General features: G+C 43.0%; 1 protein-coding gene across 3 annotated transcripts; it reads right to left on the minus strand.

The window, feature by feature from the left end:
• LOC127372965 (poly [ADP-ribose] polymerase tankyrase-2-like) lies at positions 1 to 17,099 on the minus strand. Of its 3 annotated transcripts, none has more exons than XM_051416946.1 (31): positions 16,832 to 17,099; positions 15,856 to 16,233; positions 15,203 to 15,318; positions 14,363 to 14,471; positions 14,138 to 14,233; positions 13,839 to 13,875; positions 13,586 to 13,661; positions 13,401 to 13,495; positions 12,242 to 12,308; positions 12,055 to 12,132; positions 11,656 to 11,764; positions 11,130 to 11,251; positions 10,889 to 10,950; positions 10,666 to 10,744; positions 10,406 to 10,577; positions 9,569 to 9,651; positions 9,172 to 9,317; positions 8,792 to 8,957; positions 8,485 to 8,704; positions 7,710 to 7,819; positions 6,612 to 6,800; positions 6,200 to 6,512; positions 5,538 to 5,620; positions 4,914 to 5,034; positions 4,622 to 4,719; positions 4,174 to 4,248; positions 3,836 to 3,941; positions 3,484 to 3,670; positions 3,163 to 3,319; positions 2,045 to 2,166; positions 1 to 1,887 (listed from the first exon to the last, which is right to left on the minus strand). In XM_051416946.1, exons 1-30 carry the CDS (start codon positions 16,887 to 16,889, stop codon positions 2,104 to 2,106), a joined length of 3,771 nt encoding a protein of 1,256 aa, XP_051272906.1. In that variant the 5' UTR covers positions 16,890 to 17,099; the 3' UTR covers positions 1 to 1,887; positions 2,045 to 2,103. The 3 variants fall into 3 exon arrangements, with proteins under 3 accessions (XP_051272906.1, XP_051272905.1, XP_051272904.1); XM_051416945.1 differs by having other exon boundaries at positions 9,569 to 9,648; positions 10,889 to 10,980; positions 16,832 to 17,094; XM_051416944.1 differs by having other exon boundaries at positions 10,889 to 10,980; positions 16,832 to 17,094.
• Between the last annotated feature and the right edge of the window lie 336 nt (positions 17,100 to 17,435).

Here is a 17,435-nt window from a genome sequence, read left to right on the forward strand (position 1 = left end):
TATCATTATAAGCCACCAATGTTTATTTTAGAGGTTCGTAGGTAGACTTAAGTTTAATATTTCACATTTGTTTACTAGATGCAAAAGTTTCGTTCCCTCCTCACATCCTGCCTCCACGTCTTTGACTGACAACATCTATTTATTATACATCATGATTGAATGTTTTTCCTGTTAATGACCATTTTCAACACATACAGTGTGAGTTTGCTTCCAAAATGCCACAACCAATGAACTCTTAAACAGCACCATTATTATCTATCAGTTCATAGAGTCGGTGAGATGTTTACTCTCCGTCTCACATTCAGCTGCTGTTTTCCTCCCAGTCAGACAGCACCGCAGTACCATGCATCAGGGCAGGAAACGTCCCCATTAGTGCCCATTAACTTCACATTACAGACGACAGCAGAACAGTCAGAGCACATTTACATACACAACATTCACAATTTGTTGTCCCTCTGAACGTTTTTACAGTCCGACTCAAGAAACCCACCGAGGTCTGAGTTACTGTATGTATGTGAGCTTTAACGTATCACTCAGACGTCATTAGAACTGTGAACCACGTGAGCTTCGTCACTAATGTAATGTAATGTGAAACAGTCACAGTTTGGTTATGTTCAGGCACAAAAACAACTTTGTTACGATTAGGAATAAAGTTACGTAACTTAATTACATGAATAAATGTAACTTAGAAGAAATTGTTTAAGTTACGAACTGCAGGGTTAAAGTCCTGTGTTTGATTGAGCCATCCATCCACCTCCTTATACTCCATCACCTGACTGTGATGGTGGGGCGCGTCCAGAAATGACACCAGATACCTAAAACATCATATTTTGAAGTGGAAGGGCCATCGACTGAGCTGCAGTATCTGGTGACTTGGGAGTGGTTGGACCGGAGCCACACTGGGTCGGCCTGGACGTTTGTGCATTTGTACTCATTCAAAAGAGGCTGAAGCTGTCGATAAACATGTTTTTTTTCCTCATATTGTGTCAATGGCTGATCACCACCGTACAGCCCAATCAGACTTTTCATTCAGAAAACACTGCCTCAAATACCCAGAAAGAGATATTTAATTTTACATTATAAACTCTAATAAACTGACATGCTTGTACAAAAAATAAGTATACACAACATCTTCATAAATTAATTGAATACTTCACCTCGTTAGGATGTTGCCAGGCAACACGTAGAGCTGCTTTTTAGAAATGTTAGTGAGGAGAGACTCTTCAGATGGGATGAGTCATTTTCAGAAACATCAGTGTGTCTCCTGCTGAACAGCAACATTAGTGTTCATTTCTTATGTTGTTTGGAGCCATTAAACAACATTAACTGCAGTTCTGATCATTTTCATGTAACTTCAGTTTAAAAATCACAAGTTGCTGAGTGGATGAAGACATTTCGGCCATCTTTGACTTTATACATTACTTTAAAAGCACATTTGGTGAACTTGGTTGTTTTGTTTTTGAAAACGGGCCTTTTTTTAACCCTTCCTAAGTCCCGCCCCTTTTTGCTCTGTGCTCCTATTGAAGTAGATTAACTAATTAACTGGTTAGCTAGCATTTTGCTAACATTAGTAGGATGTGTCTATGTATGTGTCGCTTTTATCTTTTAACCTTTTGAAAATGTGGATATCTTTTCAACTTGGATTAGCCTAGCACATAGCATAGTACAGGAAAGGAGAACAAGGATTCACATTTTAAGTTAGCTGTGTTTGGAGCACGGAGCAAAAAGTGGGCGGGGCTTAGGAAGGAAAAGTACTGAGGCATCCAACTGGCAGTCGAGCGTGATCAGAAGCTTTGATGATGGCGTCATTCGTCTAACGGGGACACCGATGTGATGAAACTGACACATCCTGTCAGAAAGGGCTGTACCCTGAATCACTGGACGATACTGTTAGTGACAAAAAGAACAAAATCAACAGTCACATCACATCATGACACCAGCTGTGGTTAATAAAGTGCATAAAACAAACAAGGAATCTGGTAAAAATGTTTTATACATTGTATAAATAAAGGTTATTTTGTGCATGCAGTTATTAACGCTCAACTGATCAGATGAGCGCTCTTCATCTTCTTTAGTTATTTGTCTCCACTTCCTTCGTCGTCCTCATCCGTCTGCAAACTCGTCAGGTTTCATGATCTGGTACGTGATCAGATATTCTGGATAGGCCTGTGGGCAGCAGAGAGGCATTCACTGACACTCTGGAACAACAGACACTCAAGGCCACAACCAGTTACCATAACTCTGCTGACTTGGTTCGGACTTTAGACGCTGTAGAAGCACCGGACTGCAATCTTTACCTTGATCCCTCACTGACAGCTCCCCCAAAGACACACACACATACCGGGGAGTTAGCCTCTCTGAGCTCAGCTACAACACAGGTATCACAAAGAAAGGTTTACAAACGATAGTGAATGTGCTTCTAGTGACAGTAAAAGCTCCAGTAATTACACTTTAATAATAAAAAACAATAAATACATTTAAAAACAACATATTGAGTACAAAAAGGGATTAAACATATGTCCCAGTCGGTTTAACTATTGCTTTCAGTCCTGTGATTTTGTATCAGAGCTAATCAAACTGTGACTCACTGTCACTCATTGTCTCACATTATCTTACAGAGTCACTTTAAGGGTTTGAAACAGCATCAGATTGAAAATGTGATAATATGAGAAGGTTCAGGGATGAACAGCTCTGCTATAATGGTCCCAGTTCCTCTTCATCTCCTCGGTCCCGCTGCCATCAGCCTTACAGCCGACCACCACATGTAATTTCACACACTAATAGCACCGCTGATTGCTCGAGTGGACATCTATTCATGCTCGATTTCTGAAGTGCCACTTCTGAACAGCTATTGGTTTTGGCAGAAGACATTATGTGTCCAATCGTCTGTGCTCCCCACTTATACAGTGACTATCTGCTGTGCTCTCTTTTATGTAGGAGACCACTCTGCCCTTCAAAGCTAACCTGACTGCGCTACAGGAACCAAAGGTCGGGTCGCAGAGTGCCAATCAACATAAATTACACCACAATATATTTTTATTTTAGTATCAGAGTTCAGAAGATTAATAACACAAATAAATGAGAAAAACAACCGATAAATTAAAACATTTAAAACAACAAATGGCAGATAAGCACAATAGACATGTATAAAATGTATTCAACCTGCTCTCCTCTGTAGATGACGTACTCAGCCAGAGCGAGGCCGTTAACACTCGGTCTGCCGGTAACAGAGTGGTGACCCGGCGGGGAGTGAGCCATCTTCATGGCACTGAACTGCAAGAAGGATTTCCCCAGAGTCACCCTGCAGAACAACAGGTGCCTGAGAGGAACAAAAAACACTAAAAGTAAAACGGTAGCGTAGAAATAGAACAACGCAAAAAAAATACACTACATAACGTATTCATAACTCAAGATGTCGGTTTGCCGGATTGTTAGCTGGACAGGAATGCATTAGGTGTTCAGTCAGTTTGGATATTCGAGTACCTGTTGCAGACGTAGCAAGAGCGGTCTTTGTGCAGCGGGCAGCCGGTCCCTCCTCCGATCCCGTAAACGTACTGATTGCTCTTCGAAGAGTTCTCGGCGAAGTAGATCCCGGCACCGAACATCCCACCGATGTAGGCGTGGCGCTCGTCAAAACCTTTATGGATGATGGCGTTGACGAACGGAGAGCCTGGGAAGAGATAAGTGCTATACTATAAGGGCTGTTCCAGCTGCTACTACTTCATTTACTGGTGCATTCATCCATACTTCAACTGCTACATGCGACCACTACAAGCAGTACTATTACAACAATCAGTACTACTGCTACTTCTGGTAGGACTGTTCATATTCTGACCGTGGAAGAGCATGCGTTCATTGGAGTGGTTGTGGTTTTCCTCTGAAACTTCCTTCCTGCGGTGGGTGTACCGCTCCCACAGCTTCTTGTTACAGACCTTCTGGATCTGAAACACAAGAGGTCGGACAGAGGTCAGATAGAGGTCGGACAGAGGTCATATAGAGGTCAGACAGAGGTCATATAGAGGTCGGACAGAGGTCAGATAGAGGTCAGACAGAGGTCAGATAGAGGTGAGGACAGTGACCAGGACTTGACAGCAGTAACAGAGGATTACTAACTGGTTTCTTTCCGCCACTTTGATCCAAAACAAAATATGTCATCAACTACTGGATCGTTACCTTGACCAGCGAGTATCTGTTGAAGACTCCTCCAGCATGGCCGCCGTCTCTGTGCCCTCTGATCGTACTCTGCATCTGTTCAACACAAACAAGGTTTTCATTGGTTGAATCTGAAGGTCAAGTGAGAAACAACAAGAACGCATAACGACCCCTCCAAGATGATATCAACCATTTTTTAGTACTGCTTCTATTTGAACCCAACAACTAACTAGTTAATCAGCATCAGTCGTTTGTTAGATAATTAGCTAGTGTTTTGTTAACACATACTGACTGTCCGGGTCCCTCAGTTTCACATTCTTATCCTGAACACACAGGATTATTATCTTTTGCTTATTGGGGATGTTTATGTTTGCTTGATGTAGAAAATGTAGCACAAGGCACTATTACAGTTTCAATCAAAAGGGGGCTGCGGTCACTCTCATCTAACAACACATCTTTAACCCCGTACCTCCTCCTCTACTGACTGGAACTCTTTGTCATCAGCTGCGAGGTCGATCAATATCGTCCCACTATTGGCTGTATTCAGCGTTAGATAGGGGTTCAGACCTGGCACACGCACACACACACACACACCCACACACACAGAGATCAAGATTATACATCATATTGTTTCACAAATCTTTTCTTGCATTTGATGCAAACGCGAAGTGATTAATATGTAGTGTTTAAGTGTGTGCGTGTGTGTGTGTGTGTGTGTGTGTGTGTGTGTGTGTGTGTGTGTGTGTGTGGCGCGTCCTCACTCTGCGGCCCGCTGATGAGCCTCTCCACTCCTTTGATGATCTTGTGTCTGTGTCCGTAGGCGTTGATGCCGATCTCCTTCAGCTCGCGGTGACCCATCTCCACCAGCACATCCACAGTGATCTGCACACACACACACACACACACACACACACACACACACACACACACACACACACACACACACACTGTTTACAGACTGCTCTGCTGCCCCCAAGTGGCCAGAATATGAATAACGTCAGCTTTAACATCTGAACACAAACATCAGTGAATCTGAATCACCGGCAGTAGATAATTTACTCTGCTTTGACTAAAGCTCTGCAGTGTCTTTGCAACAGTTTGCAATCTGCTTTTATATGCAGTCATTTTCCTACATTTACAACCTCTTTCCTTCAGGGAGAATTCAACAAATACAGAACAGCTGATAAACTGTGCAATGAACACGAACAGTGAACACAATAACTGCAGGAATGTCGTCTAAATGAACAATTTGGAGAGTTTTTCTGATAGTTTTAGGAACAATCTTCCAGCTGTTTTTTTCTCCCTGATGATGCCATTGTTCTCAAAACCAACATTTGTTATTTATATTCATATTCTGAGTAAATGTTGCATCTTGATGAGCTCACCTGCTCTCTGTCAAAGATCTCCAGAAGATGCTCCAGTCCGAGGTTCTTCAGGAACTGACAAATACTGTGCTCAGCTCCTGGAACTACAATAACAATAAATGAGATTAGCTAGCAGTCAGAGGTGGAAGTAGCTAATTACAATTACTCATTTTACTGTAATCGAGTCGTCATTTTTTGTGTACTTTAGCACATTTTCCTGCAATAAAAGCGCCACCTAGTGGTCGATTCGCGCTATGTTTTGCACACAGCCTCAGTGGGGATTTGCCTAATAGTTGGTCAGGTTGTCAGGAAGTTGTTCTTTTACAACTTGTGCATTTTTTTAACTTATCAAAATTCTTGGCCCAGAGATTCTCTGTGCAGTTTGGAGTCATCGCATCGTAAAACAAGTAAGGTTTTATTTAAGGCAATTTGTTGAAGTTGGCAAGACCTGTAATACGATATTCAGCTGAATTCAGGGAACACGTGGATATAAGAATGTACGAGATTGGCTTCAAAAACATGTTAGTCAAAGGCATTTTGACCCATTTCACAACTTTACCATAATGTGATGTTTAAAAGTGTGTTTACATTGATTATAGCGCCACCTGCTTATGGTTTGTGTAGGGGTCTGTATCTGCCTGTGTCTAGAAATCACATATCTAATTAATTTCTAACTTTCTCACCTTCCTCTTTCTTCTTGACCACCGACAGCAGCGCCGACATCTCAGGAAACGCAGAGGACGATGAAGATGGCAGTGGTGGTGACAAATTTGAAGCACTGGACGCAGCGTTGCTGTTACTGTTGGTCGTAGCTGCTGTTGTGGCATCAAGACTAGAGGAGGAGGAGGGAGAGGAGGAGGAGAGGAGTGGTGGGACCACGGCGACAGGTGGAGAAACAGAAGTTGGCGCTGCCACGCTGATGACCTGAGGTTTGTAACAGCCGGGGAGAGTGGAGGGAGGCATGGCTGCTGTTAGCAAAGCCCGAACATCATCAGCCTGCAGGAGGAGGAAGAGGAGAAGGTGAAAAAGAGAAAGGAAAGACAGCACAATAAGTTTTAATTCCGGACTGTCCTTTTAAATCAGCGTGGGACAGACCGTGACCAAGTCCAGCGGCGACTGTCCCTCCTGGTTTCGGAGGGTGGGGTCCGCTCCGTGAGCCAGAAGGAGGGCGCACAGCTGTGTCCGGCCCTTCTGAGAGGCCTCGTGCAGCGGAGTGAACGCCCACTTATCGGTGGCATTGACGCAGGCGTCAAACTTTATGAGCAGAGCGGCCACGTCTACGTGCTGGAAGATCAAAACGAGACAATGACTCCATGTATCAGTTCCATATTAAAGTTATTAAAGTCATTAACAGATACTAACTAATAGATTCTAAAAAACTGTGTTGATTTTAGTCAGAAATAAATGATGTAGCGGCGCAAAGCTAACAGTAGCTTTCTACTAGCCAAGAGCGATGTGGCTAACTGTAGCTAAGCTAAGTTGGTCCGTCTGGCTGTGTCTTGACTGCGCATTGTGGGTCTGGTGTTGGTTGCTTCGTAGTGTTGGCTGATGGGCGATTTGTAATCGGCGAGCTAGTTAGTAGCATGGAGTTAATGGTCCAAATAAAACATAGGAACATTGCAGATAGTAACGTTACTCTAAATATGATTGTGTAGCCCACAGACTGTATATGAAGATGGACACTTTTTCCACCAGCCAAACTGCGGCTGCAAGAGCGAATGTTAAAGAAAGGACGACGAAATAAGAGAGATAAAGAGAGGTCTAGAGGTGGAGGAGAGAGCAAGGGATGAATAGAGAATGATGGTTGAGTCTGTTTTAATCAACTGATCTGACTGGACGAGAGGCCTGAGGAGCACACTCACATCTGTCATTTCCTTCCTCATCACTGGTGTGTGTTTGTGTCCACTTTCGGTCTCTGCAATCAGTCGCTCATCAATCAGAGGACTGAGTTAAAGCAGTCAGTTCAAGGATTCAACCACAATGGAAACTATAATGTGTTTTTACGCAATTTTCACAGATTTTTTCAGAAACTCTAGCTAACATTTATAAATGTTACGTAGTGTCTTTAAACGACCGACACCACAACAAAAGTTATTTCAGCCTCATTTTGATCAGTTTATTGACATTAAATGACAGTAAAATCTGTGTGTGTGTGTGTGTGTGTGTGTGTGTGTGTGTTATTCCCCTCCTCACCCCGTAGGAGGCAGCGTTGTGCAGAGGAATCAGTCCTCCTTTATCTTGAGAGTTGACCTCCGCTCCGTGCTGCAGCAGGTACTCAGCCACCTCCAGGTTATTATAGCCCGCTGTGACACACACACACACACTGAAGGTTAACAAAGGCTGTGGCTCAGAGGTAGAGCTGTTCGTTCACTAATTGGAAGGTTGGTGGTTCGATCTCCGGCTTCTCTTGCTGCAAGACGAAGTGTCCTTGAGCAAGATGCTGAACCCCAAATTGCTCCCGATGTAAGAACAGACCATTTAATATTTTAATTTCTTTCTGTACTGCTTAACAACACAAGTATAACATTCAAATCATAAGTATAAGATTATGAACATTAATATAACAACTTTTCTATATATATTGTTATATTCGTGTTAGATATAGTGTCACATGGTGTCTCACTCCCTCTACCTGTGTTGTATCGCAGCCTCTCTGTGGTTTGTTTCCATAGCCGGTCTGCTCCGACTGAAACTGCTGTTTTTATCATCTACGCTGGTGAATTAAGGATTTATTTCCACCAAACCAGAGTTGGTGATTGTTGGAAACACTAACAGAGACACTTTTAATGAGTTTTATTTTTTATTAAAAACGTATTTTATTACTTTTAATAAAATAGGACATGTGCTCCTCGTCTACTACACAACACACTGCAGAGGTAAACTTCATAATTTTACATAATTACATTAATATTCTAACATCAGTATGTATTGTTAAGGTAACTGTGATGTTTAAAGTGTATTTCTGTACCTGCCAGGTGTAGCGGTGTCGAGTGTCTCCCCTGTGTGTCTCTACAGTTGACGTTATCACGTGTGCAGAGTTTCTTAACCCGGGCCAGGCAGCCTTTCTTGGCGGCGTCCAGCAGGGCGGCGTCGCCCCGCAGCAGGTCCTGGATGTCGGTATCGGCGTCCTTCACCAGATCCAGAGGGGTGTTTCCATCCCGGTTCTTCCTAGTCGGGTCTGCGCCGTGCTGGAGATGACACGAAAACAATGACACATTAACAAACCCACTTGTGTCCAGGTTTACCTCTCACTCGCCGTGTTACTGTATGCGTACCTGCAGCAGGAGTTTACAGATGTCGTATTTGCCTTTGGCAGCAGCTTCATGCAGCGGTGTGAACTTCCAGAGGTCGGCCACGTTGACCACAGCACCGTGAATTACCAACAGCTCAGCAACCTCGTAGTGACCATACGAGCAGGCGTTATGGAGAGGAACCAGACCTCTGAGGGACAGAGAGACACTTTGTTTGAGCTTGCTGGAGCTTTTAAAGTCACTAGAAGCACATTCACTGTGTGACAGTAACATGCTCTGGATACTGGGCAGAGGTCAGTAAGGTTTCTTTCACAGCAGTTTGAGCTTGAGGACATTCTCACTCAACATAAGAACGCAGATAAAAGGAATAAAGAACTCAATCTGCATGCATTATTAACCCTCACCCTTTATCCTTGGCGTGTACATCGGCTCCGTGCTGCAGCAGGAACTGGACGACGGCCAGCCGGTTGTATCCGGCAGCGAAGTGCAGCGGCGTCGACTGTCGACCCTCCACATCCGTGCAGTTCACGTTCTGCATCGTACAGAGTTTCTACACAGAAAGAGAGAAAGTAATGAACAAACTTTATCATCCTCAATTTTGCTGAGTGACGCTACAGGCGAAAGGCGTGGTTCAGTTCAGTCATTTTCATCTTTAAATGAAAAAATAAATCAGGTCCATTAAGTAATGAAGCAGAAATTAACACATTTGAGTGATTTAAAACTGTTTCTGTCCCTGTTGCTAAGCAGACCAGACCTCCAGTATGGCTGCCAGAAAAGAAAGCTACCTTAGAGTGTTTCTACCTTGACAGTTTCCACATCTCCTGTTTTTGAGGCTTCTAGCAGCTGTCGGTCGACTTCAGAGTTCCTGATCAGAACTCCTTCTGCTGAGACACACAAAATAATCACAGCTCAGTGAAACCAGGCAATATTTCTTATTATATTCAACCAATAAACAATGAACCCAAACAGTGAACACAACAACTGCAGGAAGTTTGTGTAAAATGAGACATTCAGATGAATTCTGAGCAGATTATTTCCTGTGAATATTGATCAGAACTTTTTATACAATCCTGTTTGCAAAAAACTCACCTGTTACATAAGCACTTTATCCTGTCATGTTTTTTTGCTGTGTGGATAGTTTTTATTGTTATTACTGTTCTAACTTTCCAATGTTTGTACCTTGTAACTGATTTTGAAAGTCACTTTAAAAATAAAGGTGATTATTATTATTTTCTCACTCCTTAAAATCAAGAAGGTCTTGCGACCCTCTGTGAAGCCTTACGACCCCTAGTGGAGGTCCCGACCCCCAGGTTGGGAGCCACAGTTTAATGCAATGTAGAGTGCTGAGAGAAACTCTGTCTACTGTATGTAATTGTTAATGATACTTAATGCTAAATGCATGACACTCATGGTGTTTGCATTAATTTTAACAGCAAGGACAATTTGTACATTTTACACTCTTTTTATAACTTTTTAGCAGATAAAACTGATAAACATGTTAAAACCTCTTTCCTGCCTCAAATATCAGTGTACACCCCATCCCAGAAAGTTTAAACATTTTTATGAACTAAGACCCCTTCAACCTCCGGGTTGAAATGCTTTTATCCTGATAGGAATGAAATCCCCTCCCCAGCACACCCTGCAGTATCTCCTGCACGCTCTCGTTGCCCAGCTCTGAAGGTGACAGTCCCTGCAGCGAAGTGAGCAGCGGATCGCAGCCGGCGTTCAGCAGCAGTCTGCAGGTCTGCAGGTGTCCACAGCGAGCGGCTCGGTGCAGCGGCGTCTGGCCGAGGTGATCCACTGCGTTCACCTGGAAGGAGGTTGTCTGTTGAGTTTCAGAGGTCACTCTTGAAAGATCAATCAACATCCAGGACAAACAGCCACAGGTTAAAGGTTACCTTGGCTTCATGTTTGACCAACACCTCGATAACGTCGTTGTGGCCTTTCTCTGCTGCCAGGTGGAGAGGGGTCATCATGCTGAGGGAGCACAGTGACATCACATCAGAAACACTGTGACATCACAATAAAATGGTGGTTCTTGTGGTTCTAAAAGCTTTTTGAAGCCATTTTCTTTCTCTGTTTTGTTAATCTGTGAAACCAAAATAAAAGCGTCAGACTCACTCTTTCGTCCTGTCGTTGACGTCGGCTCCCTTCCTCAGCAGAAGCTCACACACTTGTTTCCTCTTCAGGTACGGAGAGACAGACGCACAATGCTAAGGTAGAGATATTTACTACCTTAGTTTTATTACTTGACGACAGAGAGCTGTTGTAAATCTTTACATGTTTAAATTTTAATCTCTTCCAGTACGCTAATTTACTGAATGTCAGTATATAAAAAGAAACAGTAAATGAAAAGTCTCACCAGCGCAGCCTCTTGAGTCTGTAGGTGTTTGAAGGTGATGGTCTCCAGGCTCAGGTGCTTCTTGACCCACACCACCTCGGCCTCCCTGGCCGCCTGCAGCAGGCTGTGACCTCTGAACTCATCTGTCAAACATCCACGAGGACAACTGCGTCAAACACCAGGATTAGATACACCAACACCTGGTCTCACAGGTAAACATCAGGTAAACATTTATCCTGATACCAACATTGTACAGAGTAGGTTACACTGTTGTTTGTAGTCAGTTGACCCTTCATAAGCCCCGCCCCATTTTTGCTCTGTGCTCCAATAACATTTGAGCAAACCTTGGTCAACTTTCTCCTTTATTAGCAGGTAGCACAAACAGGAAAATAGGAGGTACCAAAAAGGGGCAGGGCTTAGGAATGGTCACCTGGGTGACAGGTGGAGGGAGGGGAAGAGGGAGTGCGTATTACTGCAATAAATGTCTGTTTTTCTGTTCAGAGCGCGTTGTTTTCATCCGAACACTGTATTTACGACTCGGACGTACAGGCCAGCCGTTCTTTGAGCTGCGCTGAGGGAGCGAGGTCGATGGAGCTTTTATTGTGACAGTTGAGAAAGGAGGGGTCGGCGCCGTAGCTCAGCAGGAGGGAACACACCTGCACACAAACACAGGTATAGACAATAAGTTTCTGCAACGCCAAGAATGACGAAAAGGGAGATCACCGTCATGGCTGATTGGATAAACTGACTATAATTAAGTAACTTTTAAAAACAGCTAATTAACAACAAACTACAATAAAAAAGAGGCAGTAAGATATTATTTAGTACGAATAAAACATTTTCTTCTGGACTTCCTGCAGTCAAACCCTGGGCAGAGGTCAGTTCCTGTTGCTGTCGTTATGATAATTAGTGGAGGAAATAAATCGTGAATTAGGAAGTGTTGTACCTCAGCTCGGTTCTTGGAAGCAGCTTCATGAAGAGGAGTGAACTGCCACAGGTCCATGGCGTTAACGCCGGCTCCGTGCTGAACACACACAGGAAACACAAAGTATTGACAAGCGGTGGCGTTTAATGTGCATAAGACAAATATTAATATTACACAATAAAATGTAAACAAAGAAGAGAAAACTGACCTTCAGCAGCAGCTCAGTAACCTCGTAGTGACCGTACGAACAGGCGTTATGAAGAGGAACCAGATCCCTGAGACACACAGTGAAACCAGTTATTAGACTTCTGTATTCAGTTTTTATTATTTCAATTTATTTTAAAATTTTGTTTTTGATTCAGTTTAGTTTCAGTGGGTTTGTTTGTTTCAGTTTTTATCTTTTTTTTTTGGCATTTTGGCTAAAAGCAAGTGTACTGTCTGTTCTTATCATTTTAATTTGTTCTCTATAAGGTAGCAACATAAACATATTTTTAGCATTGGGAGCTGAAACACGGGCTGCATTGACCAGGTGTTGCAGTGAACGCTGCACCTCCTCCTAACTTGTGGAAAATCACACACCTTTTACAAACTGAGAACCCTTTGGTTCACTGGTGTCCCTTGTGGAAACTCAGTGGGATCACAGTCTCAAACCATTGTATGTCAGCCATGACAGTTTGGGGGAATCAGAAGCAAGTTAATGCCTCAAAATAGATGCAGCCCTTCGTAGCCTGTGTCTCACAGCCGGGCCTTTAGTTTCTCCGCAACCAGACTGAAAAGAAGCTGTGATAATGTCGGAATGGCTTGGGGAATGGTTGTGGCCTGGAATCTTGGTAGGCAATAAGCCCAAGGGAGACCAACCATGAGTGGAGTGGCTGGGTTGTCACCAGACTTCGGCAGTTCTTAATGCACAAGTCTTTGGTTGCATTTTGTGAGTTTGTGAAGATAAAGAAATCAGAAATAATTGATGACTGATGATGTTATGCTTTTTATGTCAGATTTAGAAAATATTCTTCAGACTTGTGTGGTTTTATTCAAAGAATAATTCATGTTCTTTCGACACACCTAAGGCAATTACAATATTACAGTCCTGAAACCTGCAAAGGTACGATGTAACTAGTTACATTGTTATGGACAGTTTCCATAACCTTTACATTTACATTTTGTTATATTTACACAGATTATACACAATGTCTGGTAAATGTGGGCTAGAAAGACTTTTGCAGAAACTTTGGATTTGAGCTCTTTGGCTCTATAGAAACACACTGACCCCGTCCTGCTAATACAAAATGTCCGCCTAGTGTCGGTGTGTATTGATATCGATTGTCCCCTTGATACACAAAAACCAACACACACACACACTGTCTTACCCCTTGTCTTTGGCGTGCACATCTGCGCCGTGCTGCAGTAACAGCTGGACGGTATTGACGCGGTTGTACCCGGCTGCCAGGTGTAACGGTGTCGACTGAAACAACAACCCAACAGACGGTGGGTAACCACGGCAACCTCGATTCACTGACACAAAACTGGTCTGCGAACGAAACTGTGGCTGTACCTTTCGTCCGTCGCTGGCGTGACAGTTGACATTGAGCGGTGTCAGCAGAGCCATCAGCTTCTCCTCGTTTCCGCTCCTGATGGGACATCGGCGCCGTTTAATATCTCAGACTGCAACTAATGATTACTTTTCTACATTTAATCTGTAGTTGTGTTGTTTATAGATGGAAGTATGAATGCATTTTTGTTTAAAAAATTATTAAAATACTTAATTTTCTGTCGATGTACTCTATGGATTAATTACACTGCTGTACCTTGCACTTTCCAGAAGCTCATCTTTTCTGTATTCACCTGAAAAACAGTCAAAACAATCAACATAAATACCAAATATGTATTGATTAAGATCGTTATATTTCATGGTGAAGTTAGAAGGTAGTTTTGATGAAGGTTTTACATGATGTATCTTCACATTGCAATCGGAAATATATAAAAAAGATACATATAATAACATGATGTGTTATACAGGTAGTTTTCATGCATATTAATGCATGTAAGGATGTAAACGGCAACGATCGGCGCACTGGCCCCCAAATCAGATCATCAATGAGCGCACCTGTCAGCACTGCTTTGGCGGACGGTTCTGCCAGATCCAGAGCGGTTCGACCGTCTATGTTCCTGATGGTCGACTCGGCACCGTGCTGCAGCAACACTGCGCACACACACACACACACACACACACACACACACACACACACACACACACAGAAAACATGCATTACATACTGTTTCCTCGGTTGAGATGTCACTGGTTCCCAAGTGAATATGAGTGTGTTTGTACCTATACACACGTCAATCTTGCCCTTGATGGCCGCCTCGTGCAGTGGAGTGTAGTTCCAGTTGTCTCTGGCGTTTGCGTCCGCCCCGTGGTGAAGCAACATGCTCACCACCTACATAAAAACAACAGGTTTAAACCACTGACAGTATATATAATGGACAGAGCTATCAGGTCTGTGAAGTGTCTTAAACCTGCATTCTATGTAAAGGCCAGCAGGGGGAGCTCCATTTGCAATACAAACTGATACCATAATGAGTCGACTTCTCAGTTGATTGATGAGCTCAGTAAACAGTTTCCTGATGAGTTTATGGTCTCAGTCTCTAGTTTCAGTCTTCTTTCATACAGCATGATGTTCATTTAGTAAATGATGGTCCCATTTAGAGTAAAATAGACTAAATACACACAAAAAATATGAAAAATACAATGAAAATAAATTAAAAACACATCAAAATACACAAAAAAATGATGAAAATGAACCAAACTCAGATCAAACTGTGAAACAGTGCTGATCAGATATGGATCCAGATTCCGTTGTTGACTATTTCTCACCTCAAATCTGTTCACAAACACATTTTACTGTTTATCTGGAATACCAGATCCTGTGTGACGAGACGAGCCGCCATTGTTTTCAAACCAAGAGCAGCCAATGAGAGCAGCTCAACTCACAGTATGTCACCTGAACTGGCTCAGACTAACCACCATGTCCACGACCATAACGCCAAACTGGAGGCTTCAAAACGGTTCTCCACAAACCGATGGGAGATGATAGGTTGACAGTTGGTTTAAACATGAAGCTCTCTGGAGGTTGAAGGAAAACAAGGTTGGAGGTTGGAGGTGCTATACCTCAGCGTGGCCAAAGGAACAGGCGTTGTGGAGGGAAATCAGCCCTCCGTCGTCTCTGGCGTGGACGTTGGCTCCGTTCTGGAGGAGGAAGTCCACGACGTCTTTACGGCCGAAACCTGAAGGGACAGAGAGAGGACTGTCTAGGTTGTCTATTATTCACATGCTGTCTGAGCCCTCAGACGTCTTTGTGTCTGGTTTTGTTCCATCACAGTTAATAATTCAGTGAAGGAGAGCACTGTAGAAGCTGTAGAAGCTGACAGATATCTGGCATGCTTTAACGTTAATAGTAAGGATGAAACTAACATATGACAACCTGGCCACCGTGATCTCTATCACGATAACTTTACTCACTGATTTTAGTCAGACTAGCAATATGGGAAAAATAAATGTGATGAATTAACTGTTCAGACCACTAATAAGATAAGAATTGGGTTGGAAGAACAACAGCAGGGTTTTCTGGGGCCTCAGTGGTTACTGTACAAACACACACAACATAACTCTCAGTGAGTCCGTCCAGCTCGACGCAACAAAAAATACACGAAGAACAAAAACAAATATACAGCACAAATAAACACTATAAACACACAGAAGAAGAATTCTCATCAGATTCTCATCTGAAAATGAAACAGATTTAGTGACAGAACATCACCGGCCTGCAGCGAAGTGTAGCGGCGTGGACTTCCTCCCCGCCGTGTCCCGGCTGTTCACGTTCTCGGCCGACACCAACTTACGGACTCTCTCCAGGTCTCCGCTCCGACAGGCCTCGAACAGCTTCCTGCTGGCCTCGCCGGCCCCCAACACCACGCCGGGCTCCACCACCACCTCTGCCACCACGGGCCCCGGGGACACGGCTCCGCCCCCGAGGCCGGACACACCCGAACATCTCCGGCCGGACAACATGGACGGCGGCGAACAGCCTCGTCCCAGTTTTAGTCTGCCACCTCTGGAGAGTTTGGAGTGCGAGCAGCAGGCGGCGGAACCCCAGAACCCCGCAGAGACTGAGGCCATGCAGGAGGACGAACGCCGGTAGCCTGCAGGGAGAAAGGAATTATGGGAGTCCTGAAACAAATATTATACATAAGTCAAAGCATAGGAGGCTAAAGCTAACAAAATGTCACAAAATAAAGATTTAATATACAGATATTATAATATACAGATATTATAATATTATTATATATATTCTTATTTTCAGGTGATTATACGTTAATGAAAACATAATATTATATTACAGTAATGTTAAACACTGGAGCTTTAAAGAAAGATGGACTCAACTACAGATTAAATACATGAGTTTGTATAAATGTTGAAGCATTAAATATAAATACTGAAGGAAAGTACACTTCCACTGATTACATTATTCATAAAGAGAAATACCACAATAACATCATACAGGTTGTGTAATAACACACTAGGTAGGCTAAAATGAGTAGTATGAGATATATATTAACACAATACATGATAGGATAATTAATGGAATATTATATTGATTGATTGATTGATTGATTGATTGATAGGAGATAAATAAATCATGAATTAAGGAGGTCAAATTCAGGATATATAATAAAGAAAATATGACCATAAAGATAATAAAAAGGCCTGATGATAACAAAAGGCCCTGAGTGAACTCACCGTGGAGCCCCGCAGAGGTATGATGGGAATATTCTGGCTGTTTAGTGGCCGCCTGCATTAAACCATCCCCGGCTGGCAGGCGCTCACACACCGGTCCTCCGCCATCCTCCGCCGCCGCCGCTCGGAGCAGGTCGCCGGGGCAGGGCTGCAGGTTTATCCGGTCGCAGGGAGAGACAGAAGGAGAGGTGTGATCCAGGTAAAAGACGGATGAGGGGAGACGGAGGGAGGAGCACAGAACAGCCCCCAAAAAACCGAGTAGAAAGGAGCGCTTCATTCGTCCCCCTGGCTCCGCCCGAGCGGGGTGGAGCTAGACCTGATATATTTCTATCAGCTCGATATTTAATATAATAATAATAATAATAATAATAATAATAATAATAATAATCATCATAATCATAATAATAATAATAATAATAATGATCAAAACGTTTTGTATTTCTAACTGATGATGTCTTTACAGAAAATGTCAAATGACTTCTATTTGTGGTCCAAATAAAACCTGGTTACAGTTAACATATGATAAATATATTTATTATATATATATAAATATGATATGATATTTATAGTATAACTCATAGTATACATATTATATGAAATATGTATA

This window comes from Dicentrarchus labrax, unplaced genomic scaffold (assembly GCF_905237075.1).
Source record: "Dicentrarchus labrax unplaced genomic scaffold, dlabrax2021, whole genome shotgun sequence".
NCBI lineage: Eukaryota > Metazoa > Chordata > Actinopteri > Moronidae > Dicentrarchus > Dicentrarchus labrax.

Bases quoted from the DNA above. Each gene is read 5' to 3' on its own strand.
- LOC127372965 (XM_051416944.1), bottom strand. From the start codon at position 16,889: ATGCAGGCGGCCACTAAACAGCCAGAATATTCCCATCATACCTCTGCG. The intron at 11,765-12,054 runs GTACAACACTTC...GTTTGTGTGCAG, and splicing joins CTTCCAAGAACCGAGCTGAG to GTGTGTTCCCTCCTGCTGAG. The intron at 6,801-7,709 runs GTGAGGAGGGGA...TTGATCTTCCAG, and splicing joins ACAACGCTGCCTCCTACGGG to CACGTAGACGTGGCCGCTCT.